Source organism: Alnus glutinosa, chromosome 12 (assembly GCF_958979055.1).
Source record: "Alnus glutinosa chromosome 12, dhAlnGlut1.1, whole genome shotgun sequence".
Lineage (NCBI taxonomy): Eukaryota > Viridiplantae > Streptophyta > Magnoliopsida > Fagales > Betulaceae > Alnus > Alnus glutinosa.
The window spans coordinates 9,354,432-9,373,161 of NC_084897.1; the positions used below are offsets into that span (position 1 = coordinate 9,354,432).

The 18,730-nt window shown below is 38.6% G+C and overlaps 1 protein-coding gene across 1 annotated transcript in view; it reads left to right on the plus strand.

The window, feature by feature from the left end:
* LOC133851240 (protein SPIRRIG-like) overlaps positions 1-5,106 on the plus strand; it is a 34,088-nt gene extending 28,982 nt beyond the window's left edge. Inside the window, exons 16-19 of the mRNA XM_062287570.1 lie at positions 1,677-1,985; positions 2,257-2,563; positions 2,923-3,069; positions 3,314-5,106. Of these exons, the coding sequence (XP_062143554.1) occupies positions 1,677-1,985; positions 2,257-2,563; positions 2,923-3,069; positions 3,314-4,492 (1,942 nt within the window). The 3' untranslated portion in view covers positions 4,493-5,106. The remainder of the gene's footprint in view (positions 1-1,676; positions 1,986-2,256; positions 2,564-2,922; positions 3,070-3,313) is intronic.
* The last annotated feature ends 13,624 nt before the right edge of the window (positions 5,107-18,730 follow it).

Here is an 18,730-nt window from a genome sequence, read left to right on the forward strand (position 1 = left end):
CTAAGGTTAGATTCAGGCATGATCTATGGTGTGGGAATATGGTCTTTAAGGAATCCTTTCCAGGTTTATTTGATATTGCGTGCACAAATATGCCTTTTTTGCTGATCACGTGGAAATTCCTTGTGTTTCCATTAAGTGGAATGTTAGCCTTGTTAGAGCGGTTCATGATTGGGAGGTAAATGTCTTTGCCTCGTTTTTCCGGGAGTTGTATTTAGTCAAAGTGAGACTGGAAAGCGAGGACGGAGGACAAGCTGTGGTGGGTGCCTTTCAATAGATGGTTGTTTGGTGTTAAATCCTTTTACAATGCCATGAGTTGTAATGATGGTTTTTGCTTCCTCTAGAAGAGTGTTTGGTTGGATTAAGACTCCGTTGAGGGTGGCTTTTTTTTTGCTTGGTCGGCGGCGTTAGGAAAGATCTTTACCATGGACAATCTCTGAAAGCGGCATGCCATTGTGGTCGATAGGTGTTGTATGTGTAAAAGGAATGGAGAGTTCGTGGATCATCTTTTTTATTGTGAGGTTGCTTGTGCTATGTGGAATGTTTTCATCAATCGATTTGGGCTGTCTTGAGTTATGCCTAGATGAGTAGTCGACTTGTATGATTGATGGTGGACTGCTGGCAACACTCCGAGTTTTGCTGTGTGGAAGATGGTACCTTCGTGCCTTTTGTGGTGTCTTTGGAGGGAAATGAATGATAGAAATTTTGAGGATTGTGAGAGGACTTTAGAGGAAATTAAATCTTTATTTTTTAATACCCTGTATCTTTGAACATTTGCTTTTGTTTTTCCTTTCGTGATAAGTTATCATGATTTTCTTGTTCTTTTGCCCCTACTAATTAGGTGCATTTTCTTGTATACTACATGTATACCTAGGGGTGCCATACGCATTTAATGATAGCTTGATTATTTAAAAAAAGAAGAAAGAATTGCTATCATTCTGGAAGGACATAGGAAGAATTGATCTTTTGGGATGAAACACAACCAGAACATGTCTAAGGAGTACCTTCTTGATTTATTTATAGGTATCTTTATACACGCAACTGTTCCTACTGTTGCTTTTGTAAAGATGCTCAATATATGACTATCCAAAATCGCGTTTCCTGTTCCAGAACCACCTGTTTCCAACTAACAATAACTCAATCACAGACCTTCACATGAAACAGAACCCACAGCACCCTAGCTATGCAACAATCTAAAAGCAATAATCAACTACTTTCCTGGCCTTCTAGCATCCAAACACCCTCTGGTGAGAAAATGGCCACTTCCAACCAAGTTGTCAGCCATAGCAAATCTTTCCACAGCCCCAGTCCAACCAAAAATGCCTCACCAAAGATGCCAATCGTATTGATGGGATGCTTGGTAATATCTGATCCGGAATGACCCTCATTCCTGTGACAGTACTGTGCTTTTAAACATATAGCGAAGGTGAATCTGCTGGAGTTTATGGATTGCAGTTTCCATATGTAATGCCTTATGAACAGATCTGTTTGAGTGTTTCTAGGGTTTATTATACTTTTCTTTCATTTTGTACATCTGTCATTTGTCTTTGCTGATTTATTATATTCATTCTTGAGTTACTTGTACTTTGATGCTTATCATGCTTAGTTACTTCTACATCTATCTTCTAGATCCTTCAACCATGGTCGTGATCTTTCTAATTCTCTCCCTTGCCTGTCAGGTTGGACACAACCATTTCAGGATCAACAAAACAAGAAAGCAATGAGGGTAGCCGTATTTTTAAAATAATGGCTAAATCCTTTTCAAAAAGGTGGCAAAATGGAGAAATAAGCAATTTTCAGTACCTTATGCATCTCAACACCTTGGCAGGACGTGGATACAGTGATCTTACCCAATATCCAGTGTTTCCATGGGTTCTTGCAGATTATGAGAGTGAAAATCTAGACTTGGCAGATTCAAAAACATTTCGTTTTCTTGGAAAACCCATGGGGTGTCAGACACCTGAAGGAGAAGAGGAATTTAAGAAAAGGTCAGCGTCTATCACCTACACTATAATTTTATTCTCATTTTTTGGATTTTTCTTTTTAAATTAATACTTCTTAAAAATAATTTTTTTTGCCAAGTTCTTTGCTTTATGGATAATTTAATTTTCTGCAGCGAATTCCAGTAGCATTTTTTCCAATCTCTTATGTGTGTTTATGTTTCATCCAGTTATTTTATTTTATTTTTATATTATCCTCTCTCTCTTTTTTTCTTTTTTTTTTCTTTTTTTTTTGAGAAATTTTCTTCTGCTATGCCAGATATGAGAGCTGGGATGATCCAGAGGTCCCAAAATTTCACTATGGTTCTCATTATTCTAGTGCTGGAATTGTCCTCTTCTATCTTCTACGCTTGCCACCATTCAGTACAGAGAATCAAAAACTTCAGGGTGGCCAGTTTGACCATGCTGATCGTCTTTTCAATAGTGTTAGAGATACTTGGTTAAGTGCAGCTGGGAAGGGCAATACATCAGATGTGAAGGAACTGATTCCAGAATTTTTCTACATGCCAGAGTTCCTGGAAAATCAATTCAATCTTGACTTGGGAGAGAAACAATCTGGAGAGAAGGTTGCAATTTTCAATAAATCCTCAGCTGTTATTGTTATTACTTATTTTATTATCTGCTGATAGACAGTGGATCCACAATTTTCTTCTAGGGGCCCAAAAATGCATATTTTATTTGTTCTGTGTGTCTTATATGGAATGTGTCAAGACTGTCGATCATCATATAATTTTGGAAAAGGAGCCCTTGTGATAGATATAACTTTTGACAGGAACTTGATCATTTATAGACCTTGAGGGGTTGTGGGCCCTGTAGCCCACTGAGTCTGTTGCTGATTCAAAGAATATTTTCCGTTCTATTTTTTCCCTTGTTTTAAGTACTGGGAATGATTTGATCATTATGGTGTTCTTATTGTGTTTTTTAGGTTGGTGATGTTGTCTTGCCTCCATGGGCCAAAGGCAGTGCAAGAGAGTTTATCAGGAAGCACAGGGAAGCGCTGGAATCTGATTATGTTTCAGAAAATTTGCATCATTGGATAGACCTCATCTTTGGATATAAACAGAGAGGGAAGGTGGGTGTCCAGATTGATTACCATTCATATGCTGTTAATTTCAGAGGTTTATCTGTTTTTTTATGTGTTTTAGGCCATTGTGAACCGTGCTGCAAATTTTCAATTTATTAAATTACTAATTATGCTTATTTTAAATGTGTTTGAGTATATGGGGGGAGGTCTGCTGTTCCATGGTTGTGTCATCTATTTCAGTTTTCCTTTTTGTTATGCTTCTAATTCTAAATTTTCCTTGTATGATCGACAGGCAGCTGAAGAAGCTGTGAATGTTTTTTATCATTACACATATGAAGGGAGTGTGGACATAGACTCTGTTACAGATCCTGCCATGAAGGCCTCCATTTTAGCACAAATCAATCACTTTGGGCAGACACCAAAGCAACTATTCCTCAAAGCTCATGTGAAAAGGCGGGTTGACAGAAAGCTTCCTCCGCATCCACTCAAGCATTCTGCACATCTTGTTGCACATGAGATACGTAAGAGCTCATCTTCCATTACTCAGATTGTTAATTTCCATGAGAAAATTCTTGTGGCTGGAACGAATAATTTGCTTAAACCAAGAACATATACAAAATATGTTGCGTGGGGTTTTGCGGACCGTAGCTTGAGATTTATGAGCTATGATCAGGACAGACTTCTTTCTACGCACGAAAATCTTCATGGGGGCAACCAGGTTCAGTGTGTTGGTGTTAGCCATGATGGTCAGATTTTGGTTACTGGGGCTGATAATGGGTTAGTTTCTGTATGGAGAATCAGTAAGTATGGGCCTCGTGTTTTACGACGCTTGCAGTTGGAGAAGGCACTTTGTGCCCACACGGGCAGGGTTACATGCCTTCATGTTAGCCAGCCTTACATGCTCATTGTGAGTGGATCAGATGACTGCACTGTTATCATATGGGATCTCAGCTCCTTGGTTTTTGTTAGGCAGCTCCCTGAGTTCCCAGCGCCAGTCTCAGCAATATACGTAAATGACTTGACTGGGGAGATTGTGACAGCAGCTGGAATTCTGCTTGCCGTTTGGAGCATCAATGGGGACTGCCTTGCAGTGGTTAACACATCCCAACTGCCCTCTGATTCTATTCTCTCAGTTACTAGTAGTACGTTCTCTGATTGGCTAGACACAAACTGGTATGTGACTGGTCACCAGAGTGGGGCTGTTAAGGTGTGGCAAATGGTTCACTGCTCTACTCAAGAGGTTTCTCAAAGCAAGTCAACTAGCTATGGGGCAGGAGGGTTAAATCTGGGCGATAAGGTACCAGAGTACAGGCTGGTCCTGCACAAGGTGCTGAAGTTCCATAAGCATCCAGTTACTGCACTTCATCTCACAAGTGACCTGAAGCAGTTAGTTAGTGGGGATTCCAACGGCCATTTGCTGTCATGGACACTGCCAGATGATAGTTTGAGAGCTTCATCTAATCAGGAGTGATGGTGAAAAGTTAATGGTTGAGTGTGATAACTACAGTTCTTGGAGAATCCAAGAAGGGTTCTGGTAGTCCATCCTCAAGAGAAGAATGGACCATGTGCATAGTATATGGGAAATGAGAATACGGCAACAGGGCTGGCCTGGGATTGAAGCTGCAGACACAGGGTGGACAAGGGGGATGAAATCTCTCATGAGCTTGTGGCAAATGTTGAAAATATGACGGGCACGAGGCCTTCCAGAACGTATATCCGCCTCGATCTGATGAGAGCAAAAGGTGATGGGCCTTGCTCTTCTTGTATTTTGGGAGAATGGAGGATGCTTTCAAACACTGCACCAAAATATCAAGTGTACTGCTTTTTTGATGTAAATAGATGGACTGACCAAATAGTGTATAATGAAACTGTATAGTGAAAAAGTGTGCCGGAATGGGATAGATAGAGCTGTTAATTGGTTGAGTGATATGGGTGTGGGACTGTTAATTGGTTGAGTGATATCCTTTTGGCTTAAATTTGGTTTTTTTACCAATGGAGCTCCAGTTCCCATTTCTTGTTCTAAAAAAATGTATCAAAGATCTGTGCGCGTGCGCACGCTATTAGGATGTCTTTGTTCATTCAAAAGTGCCTCGGGTGTTTCTTTGCATAATAAAATAGGTAGCTAGGCTAGGACAATGAAGATTACATAATCGGACTGTAAATTCAGAATACTTTTACCAAATAGGTGTTTAAATTTACATCCCTGTCTACTACATTTGTTGTCAATGGTCCTTATTCCTTCCATTATGTGTAGGCAATCGTGCCCGAGTCCAATTATGCATCCAACAGTCCAACGATTAAAATTACTGTAATATTTTCGAACTATTCATAAACATGGTTTCCTCATCTAACGCTAATAAATGCTTCCTATTTCAATAATCAAATTAGTGATTCAGGAGTTCAAAATGGTGTTTGGCATAAGAACAGGGTTATGATATCGACACGACCATGACATACATCAATAATCAATTAACTAGCTTAATGCATTCAAACACAATCCTTGAACCATCTCAATCAATGTAAAATTCTCATTCATAATCACCCATCTTCTCTGTCGTTGTATGATTTAATGTGTTTGTTATCTTGTAAATTTCTATGGGACTTTGGGTTTTCTCAAAATTTTGTATGTTATTTTTCTTCAATTTTGTAATTATTTGGGGTTTCTCTAACTTTTTTATGCTGTGTGACGGATTTGGTTTTTAGGATTATAGGCATCGGACTACCACAGTTACATACTTTGCTCCCTTCTGTCAGTCAGAGTGGTTAAAATAGACGGTCAACGGGTCATGTGCGGTTCACGTGCCGTCCAAGCATTTTTCATGCCCCTTTTGCCCTCAGATGCTGAGGTTAAACGATTGTGAATAAAAACAAAAGAAGAAAAAAGGAAAAGAAAAGAAAAACAATTAAAAAAAACGAAATAAAGACAAGTTGTATGTCTCTTTTTGAAGCTTGTCTCCCATTTCAACTTCAAACATCAAGAGCACAAGAGAAGAGGAGGAGGTGACAAGCACGAGAGAGGAGGAGGAGGCTACTTTCTGAAGACCAACAATGTCGTGTTCACTGAAAAGCGAAGCAACCTCTGGGGAGCTCATGTGCCGTTGTGGAACCTGCACCTTTGAAGAATTCCTTCACTGAGGATAACTTCGGCAAGCTGTTTTACGGTTTTGTTAACTACGAGGTAAGAATTTTTTTAATAGATCTATAAATTTCGGACGTGATTTCGGACATGATGGGTTCTTCCCTTCTATTTTGTAGACAATGGGTAATTTTCTTTAGGGTTTGAAAGTTTAGATTTTAGATAATTTCGGCTGGTTGTGTTATAGGGACGTGATGAGTTCTTCTCTTCTATTTTGTAGACAATGGGTAAAATTTTTTTAGGGTTTGAAAGTTTAGATCTTAGATCCGGTTTGAATTTTTAACCACGGTCTCTATGAGCCGAATGCCATTTGAATTTTTTCATGTGTTTGAATCCCGTTTTTGAAGTTGATTCATTGACTATTTTTTTTTTTTTTTTTTAAAAAAATTGTTTAGTTGTTTTCAGTATTTGTTAGAGAATTAAAGAATATAACTAGCCTAACAGAGTGATATTTTTCAAGTGTGCTATCAGGTAATATGTGGTTGGAATTGAAATTAGTAATATTTGGGGTGAATGAATATGTTTGGGGTTAACCATGTGTACAATGCAGACTATAACACATTCATGCTATTTTTTTTTTCACGTGTTTCAATTTTTATACACTTGTGTTTACAATATGAACATAAGTACTCCTGCTCCTACTAATATTGATTGCTAATTTTGATGAACTAACATTTACCCTTTAACAAATTATATTATCTACCTACTGGGAAAAAAAAAAGAAAGAAAGAAAGAAAGAAGAAGTAACATTAAACATAACGATGACAAAAGTGTTATGACAAAGTCCAAACATTTGTTTGGCTGCATTCAAACCTTGATAAACCATGATGGATCAAAGCCAAATTTTATAATTGTTTGGGTATGCATATCATTTTAAAGTTATGGTGGATAAATTATATTCAACTCAAACGTTAAGTTAGAATTTCACGTTTCTTAAATTAATAAGCTCATGTAACCTAGCCTAGGGTTTTATTCTTATTCTTTCATGTTCTTAAAATGTTTACATCATTGTGATAATATAAGGTATTGTACTCTTCAATTTAAATTCCCATCTTTTAGGTAGAATTTATGTATATATTTAGCTTTCAAATATGTGATATAAGGGATTATAGCTTAGGGTAGCACAAATTGCATTCATAAGCAAATTCTCATAGACTTTGCTAAACAAATGAAGGTATGTTTAAATGTAAGGTACAAAGTTGATGGGTGTCTTGACTTTAGAAGATTGTTGAATTTTTTCAAAATTGATAAACTAACCCTTGTTTATATGGCCTCTAATTTGAATAGGTTGGTCGCTCGTGCGGATTCTTCCAATGGAAAGATACTGAGATGTGCGACCATGCGAAATGAGTGTTGGATCGTCTGCAACATAGGGACGCGAGGCTGAACAAAGAGGTCGCAGAATTGAAGGCCAAGCTAGAGATTGAAGCAGTTCGATATGACATGCAAGTGAAAGTTTCGAAGACAAATAGTCAACTTTTGGCATTTTCAGGGATTTTTTTTGTTGTCTTCGTAGGTGTGTTTTGGGGCAACTATTATGGTGCATTTAATGGACATTTGTCCTACAATCGGCTATCATGAAATGTCTTTTGTTCTTAAATGTCACTTGACTCACTTTGGAATGGCAAGTGGGTTTGTAACCTTTTAATTACTAGTGTGTTTGGAATGACAATTTGGGTATTAACTTTGTAATTAATTGTGTATTTGTAAACATGTAACAACAAAGTGGTAATATTAATAGGAATTTGGCTGGTATCATATGGTAGTTCAATGCCCTATTTTGGTGAGGGTTGTAAGTAGATGGTGGCATTTTGACAATTATTGGTAGTTCATGGGGGGAAAATGTAATTTATTGATAGTTCATGGGGGAAAAATGTAATTACCCATATGGCATGTAATTTGGTATTGGTGATTGTAAATCAGTTCATTCTTCCTTGTAGATTCAGCAACTTGCTCTCAACCAATTAAAATAGTTGTATAAAAATCACAATACATTTCCAAACACCACATATAAATCAATCAACAAATAGCTCATCTCCAAACACAACCAACACCAAGAAATAGTCGTCCCAAAAACCCATCAAGTCCATACCTACAACAAAAACAACCACAAATAGAAAATAAACACAACCAACAACATTATGCAACACCAAACCAACATTGTCCATAATTACAACAACAAATGTTATGATGTTACATCATAAGCACAACCAACAAGAAAAGTTACTTCATAAACACAACCAACAACATAAATTGTCACTTCATACATAACTTAGGCCTACTTGTTCTTCTAACACTTCCAACAACAACAAAAGTTACTTCATAATCAAAACCCATAACAGAATTTGTCACTTCATACTTCCAACAACCAACACCACCCAATTGAAACATCAACCAAACACAGTTTTCAAAAACCAATCAAGGCTGCCATATTGGTCTTTTCCCTTTGTTTTTAGCTTCTTTTCGCTGTAGACCTTTCTCCATTGTTGGTACCGCCACTCTTGTTGACCTCCTTGTTGGTTCTCCAATGACAACTCCGGATGCTCTGACCGGTTCCCAAGTGACCACTGCTGGTGCAGTTGTTGGTTGACCAGCATCAGAAGTGAGGTCAACAGTTGGTATCTCATTGTTGGGATTGGGCTCCTTAAATGTTGCTAACAACCTATTAGACCTCCTGGTAGGTTTTGCAGCACCAGATTTAAGGCCCAATATCTTCTGTCTAACATGGGCAATTGTGGGCTTCCCTGCCTGTGAAACACATGATGAGTTAGTAATTCAAAGTCTATTTACCTATAGGGGTATATGTGTAAAGCTGTATTTACTTACAACTGTTTGGTTTCCTTTAGGTGATGCACGAGAATGCACTGAGGGAGCTGGAGTTGTCTTACACCTTTTCGTAGAAGCAGGCTGCATATGCAACATAAAACAATTAGAAATAACACATATATTTGTAATAAAAAAAAGTTACTGATACCTACAATAAAAAGCAGCAAATGCATGTCTTTTTTTGGGCCTTGAAATAGGTTGTGCAATGCAAACGGCTGTGAATCATCAGGAATTGGCTGAGAAGGAATCTGCAACATAAAACAAACAAAGTTAGTAAAATCATTAACTCGGTTGGCAATGGCATTTTATTATAAACATATATTTAGGAAATAGACTTACATCATCAAATGTCAACTCAGTTGCAGTGCTCGTGGGTATACTTGCCCGCGAACTGCTTTGAGTGGACACTCTTTTCCTCCTAGGGCAAGTCCTGGCGTTGTGGCCAGCCGCCTTGCACTTCGAGCATCTCATTGTTACACCACCCTTTCCTCATGCAATATGGATTTCTTGGCTCCTCCGGACCCTTTCTCCTAACCTTCTTCGGCCTGCCTGGTGTAGCTCTAACAATAGGTGGATCCACTTCATCTTGGTCGGTTCTTACCCATTGGTCTTTGCTTGGCACTGGGTATATCATTAGGTCGTAAGCCTTCTTGTAACTCTCAACACTATAATACCGATGCAGATACTGTTCAGGTTTGGCAGAATGATATAATATGGCAGAGATGGCATGTGGGCATGGGATGCCAGTCATATCCAATTGCTTGCACCCACAAGTACGATGCATCAGGTCAATGACAAATGTGCCCTTACTACACTCCACTTCGAATAGTCCTTCCCCAGCATACTGAGCAGTGCACTCTCCAGCATCCTTTCCACATTCTTCCAACCTTGGGGCACCATTCCCCAATATACTCCCTTATTCCTTGCCTTTTCTTTTGGTACTGCCGCATTAATTTCTTCCTAATCATCTCTAGCATGGTAATGATTGGCTTGTCCCGAGCTTTGATAATGTACGAATTGAAGCACTCACATAGGTTGTTCATTATCAAATCACACTTTGGGGCTGTGTGGAAAAATGCCCTTGCCCAGATATGTGGTCAATCTTCTCCACATAATCATGAGCAGCTGGACTCAATTTCTTCAACTCCGCCATTTCCCGGTTGAATCCATTAATGGTGTAGGCAGCAGCTTCCTTCCACAACTTGTCCTTCAACACCAATCCTTTGTGCCCATCGCCCCTAAAGTTCACATACATATGTCTCATGCATATGCGATGCGGGGCACTTGGTAGCACTACCTCGAAACTTGGAATCAAACCCTAGGCACAAAACAACATAAGACAAATAATTAAAAAAACAACATAGTTAATTACAACCACGAATGTCAATGCACAAGTGAAAATGTATGTAGAAACAACAATAATTTAATATTCAAACTCAACAAACAAACATACCTTCTGCCTGTCTGAGATGAATGTCCAGCCAATAGATCCATTTGGACCAAGGTCAGCCACCAATGTCTCTAGAAACCAACTCCAACTATCCTTCGTTTCAGCTTCAACTATAGCCATTGCAATGGGATAAATGTTGTCATTCGGATCTCTCCCAACAACAGCCAATAGTTGCCCCCCATAACGTCCCTTAAGAAAGCAGCCATCAACACCTATCACAGGCCTACAAGCCTGTCTAAAACCATCCTTGCATGCTGCCAAGGACGTATACAACCGTTGAAAAGTGGGTGGGATATCTAAAGTAGGCCTTTCAACTTTCATCAACATTGTACTTCCTCTATTAGTTTGCCTCACAGTTGCACAATAGTCCCATAACCACTTGTACTGTTCTTTGTTCTTACCTTCTATCTGTTCTTTGGCCTTCTCCTTTGCCCTATACAGTTGTCTAAAACTGACTTCCACATTCCATCTCCTTTTCACATCCTCACAGAGAGCTGCAAGTGGATAGTTTGGCTGTGTCTTAAATTTGTGGACCATCCTATCCGCAATCCACCTAGAATTTACAATCGAAGACTTGTAACATCTTGTACATCGGTGGTTAGGGTTCAGTGACTTAATCAAAAAAGGTCATCTCACCCGATACAGATGCACTATAAACTCTCCAAGGACAACCCATGGCCCTATTCCTACAAACTCCAATCACCCAGTCCCCATCATTTTTTGTGAACTCAACATCCTTCGCCCTAAACAAATTGTATTCCCTCATAGCTTTCCTGAACTGACCTGTCGAATCAAATGACATGCCCACCTCCAAATGCGGGTCTTCCATGTCCACATCTTGAAACTGAGAAGTCCTAGTAACATACTCAGCCCCACTAATCGCCTCATACTCCTCATCACTTTTAGGAGGAGTTACCAAAATATCACTTCTGGCCAACTTAGAGGATACCTCATCCTCTTCATCGTCATCCAATAATTGGGCCGCCGAAGTAGCTGGACGGCTTGAGCCACCAACATGAGTGGTCTCTGGTTGAGCTACCTCCCCATGGGCACCCTCTTCATCACCACTATCTCCATCATTCTCACCAACAGCTTCCTCATCAAACTCAATAAAATCATGCCAATCATCTCCAAATGTGGAAGTTTCACCTCCACGGGTTGATGTACCAGCTATTGGTTCATCAATAGTATCCCATGCATTGTCATCATCACTCATCACTGCCTTCCAGTATGGTTCATTTAAAACCTTCCTCGTCATTTCCTCATCTCCACTATTCTCACCCTCTTCACCCTCACCCACATTTGGGCATACTACTTCATCACCAACATTTACAAAAGAAACCGTGTAAAGCATAACAAGATTTTCGCCTAAAAAGGCATCAGCCATTTTGACGACATCCTCGTCAGATGTTAATAGAACCAACCCATCATCTAATTCTTTATAGGGTTCACGATAGTAAACTAGGTCACCTGGTTGGTATCCAAACTTTTTAACTACTGTTTCGATCTCAATAAAAGACAAACGATCTAGGTCATAAGACTTTTCGTACAACCCTACATTCCCTCCAACATATGTGCACCTATATCGCCGATCAAACTGACCCCCATAATGAACCCTAAAGATCATTTCATTGTTTGCCATTGTATATGCCGATTACTTGACACTACACATATAACATAGAAACTAATACGAGTACTTGTGAAGATAACTTAATCAAAAATAGAGAAATAATAATAGTAATAAAAAGGGAGAAACTATTAAGATCACACTCCATGGTCAGTTTTAAGATGATTGCCTTCCTATAGAAACTCAAGTATTGCAAATTACTAAATTCAAAGAGATCATTTGTTGACAAAAAAAAACTTTGAAATAAAATACACTTATTTTCCTGTGTCTAGGTGAGTATCCAAATTGAAGATAGGTTTTCATATCATTTTCATGGTAGTAGCAAATATTCAAATGAGAACTTTGAAGGCCGAAGAAGGGAAAGGTTCCATGTGAACGGCACTTGCACATAGGTTAGTCGATCCTAAGAGACGGGGGAAGCCTGTATGATAGCGTGCTGCACGTGAGCTTCGAAAGGGAATCGGGTTAAAATTCCTGAACCGGGACGTGGCAGTTGACGGCAACGTTAGGGAGTTTGGAGACGTTGGCGGGGGCCTCGGGAAGAGTTATCTTTTCTGTTTAACAGCCTGCCCACCCTGGAGAATAGTTAGTATTTTATTTTTGGTGCATGCATGGAATCCATGAAATGCCAAGGTTTTAATTCATCTTAATTTCTTATTAACTACATATCAAATGAAGTTGGTTTGTTATTGACTAACTTTATTGTTTTAATATCAAAATTAATTAAATAGAGGTCCCACTTAAGGTTCTACATATTCAGCATACTTTGTTGCCTAATTTGATGTCATATTCTAGATAACAGAATCAGTGGCACATTAATCAGTGACTAACTTTACCAGGGTGTCACAAAAACATTCAGCATACTTTGTTACCTCATTTGATGTCATATTCTAGGTAACAGAATCAATGGCACATTAATCGAACAAGTAAACACTTATGGTTCTCATAGTAGTTATCAGCTGAATTTGAATTATTTACGGCTCTAAGTTACATCTGAACTAGAAACCCACCATGTACTAGAAGTGTTCAAGTTCAGGGTTACTAAATACCTAGTTGATGCAGACAAAAGCATATTTTAGTCGGTTTTTTTTTTTTTTTTTTTTCTTTTGTTTTGGCTATCTTCATGAAACAATTAATTAAATAGAGGTCCCACTAAAATAACTACATATTTAATCATGTTCTTTGACGAATAGTTGTTAATAAAATATACAAAAATTGTTGCAGACAATAATGCAAAACTTGTTGAATTACATCTATTAGGTCAGAGTGTATACAATAACCTGCCATATCCATGTACATTTGGGACCAATTAAGAGAAAAAATTAATTACAAACAAACAAATGGGTACCACCGACAAATAATCACAAACAACTGTACGGGACCACTAGAGAAAAAAACAAGAAAAAAAAAACCCAAAAGCAATAAACAATTAACAAACCCATCGACTTTATCGCACAAAACAACAACAACCACACATAATGTCGGAGTTAAATTTTGCGTTCACTTCGACAAGAAAAAACACATTTTTTAATTTAGTAAAAAAGTGAAAGTCGAAAATTATCTGAAACAAGTGCGACCTTTTAGTGCGAATCTTGGTTTGTTCCGAATTTTTAGTGCGACCACGAAGTGAGAATCTTTGGTTCTAGAAGATTTCTAGGGTTTCTGAGAGTGTAAAGGACGTTTTTTTTTTTTTTTTTCCTAAGCATGTAGAAGACGAGTTGTGCGGCGCAATGGGTGACTAGGGTTCTCTTAGGTTTTCACCGGGCATTCCAGACATTTTGGATGATAAAGTAAGGGCATATGTGTAATTCAACAGGGGTGTATTTTTCAAATTTGGACGTTTTTTAACTGAGGGTATTTTTGTCTTTTCAAAACCATAGCTGAGGGCAAAAGGGGCGTGAAAAATGCTTGGACGGCACGTGAACCGCACATGACCCGTTGACCGTCTATTTTAACCACTCTGACTGACGGAAGGGGGCAAAGTATGTAACTGTGGTAGTTGAATGCTCTATTTTGGTCAAGTTGGTAGTTCGTGGGGGGTATCTGCAAAAGTTGGTAGTTCATGGGAAGAAAAGATAATTACCCCTAACTAAAATCTTTACCTTGTGGTAGCATATGTTGACTTTTTAGTAAATAAATTTGGACGTATATGAAATCAATTTAGTAAATAAATAGTTGTCACTTAAGACAAATAGTTGTCACTTAAGACTAGTGTGAAGTTAGAATTCAATTCGGTGAAAGTTGAATTTTTGCCCAAAAAACGGTGTTTTTAAATCTTTCAAACTATCTACAAAAGTTAAAAACTGTCCATAAAATCCTTCTAGTACTGGCCATTCTTGTCCATAAAGCTCTTGGACTCTAGTTCACTAATGGTCATCAAAATCAAAAAGTAAAAGGGAGAAAAATAAAATAAAATCAAGAAGTAAAAGGAAGACTGGACTTTTGGTTATCAAAGAAGTAACTTTTTTCACCTTTCTCCTCTTCCATTTGTTTTTGCTTTTGTTTTTTGTTTTCCCTTGTAAATATCAATCTTAGGCTTTGGGTTTCATTTACACATTTTCAAGACAACTTGAGTGCAAACTTATGCTTTGGTTTTCCTTCTCTCCTCTCTTACACCATACACGGCCTAGGCTTGGTTTTTGCTTCAAAATTTCTCTCCTCTTCCTGGCTACCACATAGGCACCTTGGGATTGATTGGTGAATTGCTTTCCAAAACCATCTTGGTAAGTAATCCATGTATAAAGTCGTTTCTTGAATATTCCCGAGAAAGCGTTTGAAATCACTTTCACTGTATTGAGTTCTAACACTCCCTTAATATGGTTTGAAGATGAACTTTCAAGGAAATATTATTTGATTCACTTGGAATTTCTTCTTTGCTACTTATATTGTGTTCTTTGATTTAATACGTTGTTTAAGGACCCAATGGAAGTTACTCTTGATCCAATTTCCTACAAAATTATTATTTGAGGCTATTAGTATTTTATGTTGCAACATTCTGGATGACAAAAACACTTTATGTAATGGTTGCATTTTAAATAGGTTTAACGGTTTTATTCAAAATCTTCTAGTTATATGGACAGTGTTCGTTTCAATCCATGTGACTGGTCACAAGTTTCTAGAAGATTTCCATGAAGATTCCATGCATTTTTCAAGTCAGATCAACTGGTTCCTGTGCAATCGTCCGGAAGGGCCTTTGAAGGCATCTGGACGCCCCGTAGTGTTTTGAAGCTTCAGTGTTGAAGAAGTCCAGACGTTAGAGCAACACCGTCCGGATGATAGGTCAAGCTATTCCAAGTTCTACATGGAGTTGGATTTCAGTCGACATTGTTTGGGAAGTTTCTGCAAGACGTTCGGACGACGTGTCAACACGTCCAAACGCTACCCAGCGTTCCAGAATATTTTGGGTTTCCTTTACGGACTCAGAAAGGAGTGACAGTAAAGACCGTTCGGACGTGATCCTATCATGGGAATAATCGCGTTATTTTGGAAAAGCGGTCGCAGAAGACTATCCGGATGCCAACTCGCCAGAGTCCGAATTTGAGCAGAATTAGGTTTTCTGTAAGCCTATAAATAGATGGCTCTAGACTTGTTATTTGTAAGAATTCAATATAGAATTCCATAGTGCTTAGAGAGGGTGTTTATGGAGAATTGAAGATCCGCTAGCTCTCTAGCCTTTGCCGGTGTGTGCTCTTTGTTCGTGTGAAGTCTATCTTAGGGGTCGGCCCTAAGGTAAATGATTCCATCAAAGACCTCTTCAAGTAGGAGACTTGGTTGAGAAGCGTTCACGATGGGCTTCGTGTTATAGTTAAAGGTATGACTACTGCAATAGGTTTTGTGAGTACGAGTGCTTTGTAACTTGCTTTGTCTTTGGATAGTGGATTCCTGAGTTTGGCTGCCCCGGAGTGGTTTTTCTCTTCACAGAGTTTCTACTTCGTCAACAAATATCTTGTCTATTTTATTTTCCACATTTAAGATATTTTGTTGCACACGAACACACACTTAGTATTTAGAAGTCAAATATTTATTTTTCAATTGGTATCAAAGCTTGGTACACTCTGGTTAAGATTAATTTCTTGAGTGTGATCTTTTATTGACTTTTAGTTTTTTCTTTGTTTATCTTGTGATGGAAAAAGGTGAACTCCAAAGGATGTGTGACAAATTATTTGAACAATTTGAAAGTTGTAAAACTTTTAGCATAGATCATCTTCAAAGACTTAAAAGCTTTGAAATAGAAAAAGATGTGTTTATTAAAAAAATTAAATGTTTAGAAGATGCTCTAATGCACTCAAAATTGCCTTTGGAAAAACCTTGTGATTCTGTTATGAGTAATGATGATGTTACATCTTCTTCACATGCTATACCTATTCATAGAACTATGTTTGTCAAACCTAGCATGTCTACTCATCATCCTCATACTTCAAGTGCGAATAAAAGGTACAATTCTATCCCTATTTGTCATTATTGTGGTATTAGTGGTCATATTCGCCCCAACTGCTTTCAATTACGCTCTCAAAAGCCTTGGGATAAAAAACATGTACCAAGGGATGATGAGCCTGGTATTAAAAATCAAGTCATGAATTTGTGTGATCAAGTTAAGCTCATCAGTAAAAAATTAGAGAGTCCTACCCCTCATGAGAAAAATTTTGTCCTGTCTAAAAAGGGAAAGAATACCTCTAATAAGCAAGTTTGAATTAGGAAAAGTGACAATCTTAGTTTAGTTGCTCATACTGCTTTAAAAGTCCTAGATACTTGCTTGTGGTATTTGGATAGTGCTTGCTCCAAACATTTGACAGATGACAAGGCACTTCTCAAAGATATTCAAATGGGCAGAGGAGGAAGAATTACCTTTGGAGATGGTAGTCAGGCCAAGGTGATGGGCAAAGGATAGATTGACATTCTAGGGTTAGGGGTATCTCAAAAAGCTCTATATGTTGAGGGTCTTAAGGAAAATCTCCTCAGCATCAGCCAATTTTGTGATGATGACTTAGTTGTCCAATTCTCCAAAAAAGAATGCAACATCTTTGACAACAATGGAGAGTGGCTAATGGGAGGAGAAAGGACCAGTGAAAACTGCTATGGTCTCCCTGGTCTCTCCTCAGATTATTTGTAATAAAGCTACCATTGATGATAGTGAGCTGTGGCATCAACGGTTGGGTCATCTAAACTTCACAGACATGCTCAAAATTGCTAGCAAGGAAGTTGTCAAAGATCTTCCTAAAATGAAAGGAACTGGGAAAGGAGTTTGCGGTCCATGCCAACTATGAAAACAGACTCGTGCTGCTCATAAGAAAACATCAGGTATTCTCACATCCCGTAATTTAGAATTGCTGCATATGGATCTCATGGGTCCCACCCGAACCTCTACTCTCGTTGGGAGGAAATATATTTTGGTTATTGTAGATGACTATTCTCGGTACACTTGGGCTCTTCTTCTCCAGGAAAAGTCTGATGCTTTTGAAGCCACTCAGCAATTGTTCAAAAAGATCCAGATAGAGCAAAATTGTCCCATCATGAGTGAAAATTAAAGGACTTCTAATTTATCAAGTGTGTACAATAGTGTGCAACAAAATATCACAATGCGAAAAATTAAGAAACATATATTTTGTTGACGAAGTGGAAACTCAATTAAGAGAAAAAACACTCTGGGGCAGTCAAACTCAGGATATCCACTATTCAGAAGACAAAGCTAGTATATAGACAGTAACACTCACATACCCGATACAGCGATCATATTTAGCAGTCTGACGTGTAACCTAACACGAATGCTTCCCAACCAAGTCACCTACTTGAAGGGGTCTTCAATGGAATCATTTACCTTAGGGCCAACCCCTAAGATAGACTTTAGTTCAGAACAGCAACAACACTTGGCAACGGCTTCATAGAGGACGCTTCAGCACAATAACTCTTACAATAAACTCTCTAAGCTTCTACGAAATTCACTACCGAATTCTTACAATTCTCAAGCCTAGCGGCCCCTATTTATAGGCTACAGGAGTTCAAATACGCGTCTGACTCGAAATACCTAGGCTCCATCCGGACGGTAGACATAAGGCGTCCGGACGGACAACTGTGCGATCGGCTGTCCAAATTCACTGAAATTATTTCTTGAATTGAGCCGCGTCCGGACAGTGTTGCCCTAGCATCTGGACAGTTGTAATTTAGCTGCACGCAATTTCCATATCAAGGCTTGGCATGTCCGGACCATAACAGCTATCGTCCGGACGGTTGATTTGATGCACGCAATTTCCATATATGAAGCTTGAGCATCCGGACCATGAAGACTATTGTCCGGTCGGTTGAACTTTGAATGCACGACTTGACTTATGAATGAGCTCGTCCGGACGGGAATACACATCGTCCGAACGGATGCAACTTGGAATAGTTCGAAGCTTCTCGACACAGAGGAAGGTCCGGACGAAAAGTTCTAGTCGTCCGAACGGATGATGCTTGGATAGTTGAGCGTCTGAACGAAATATCACGTCGTCCGGACGGATGTAAAGGATCCGATTTCTCTGACTTGGAATCTGAGCAGAATCTTCTTGAACCATAACTCTGAATAAGAAGACTTCTGAAAATGATTGAACCCCTGTATAAAAACATCATTACATAGAAGTGATTTTGTCTAACAGAATGTAGCCAATTACAAACCAACAATGAGGATCCGCAGTGA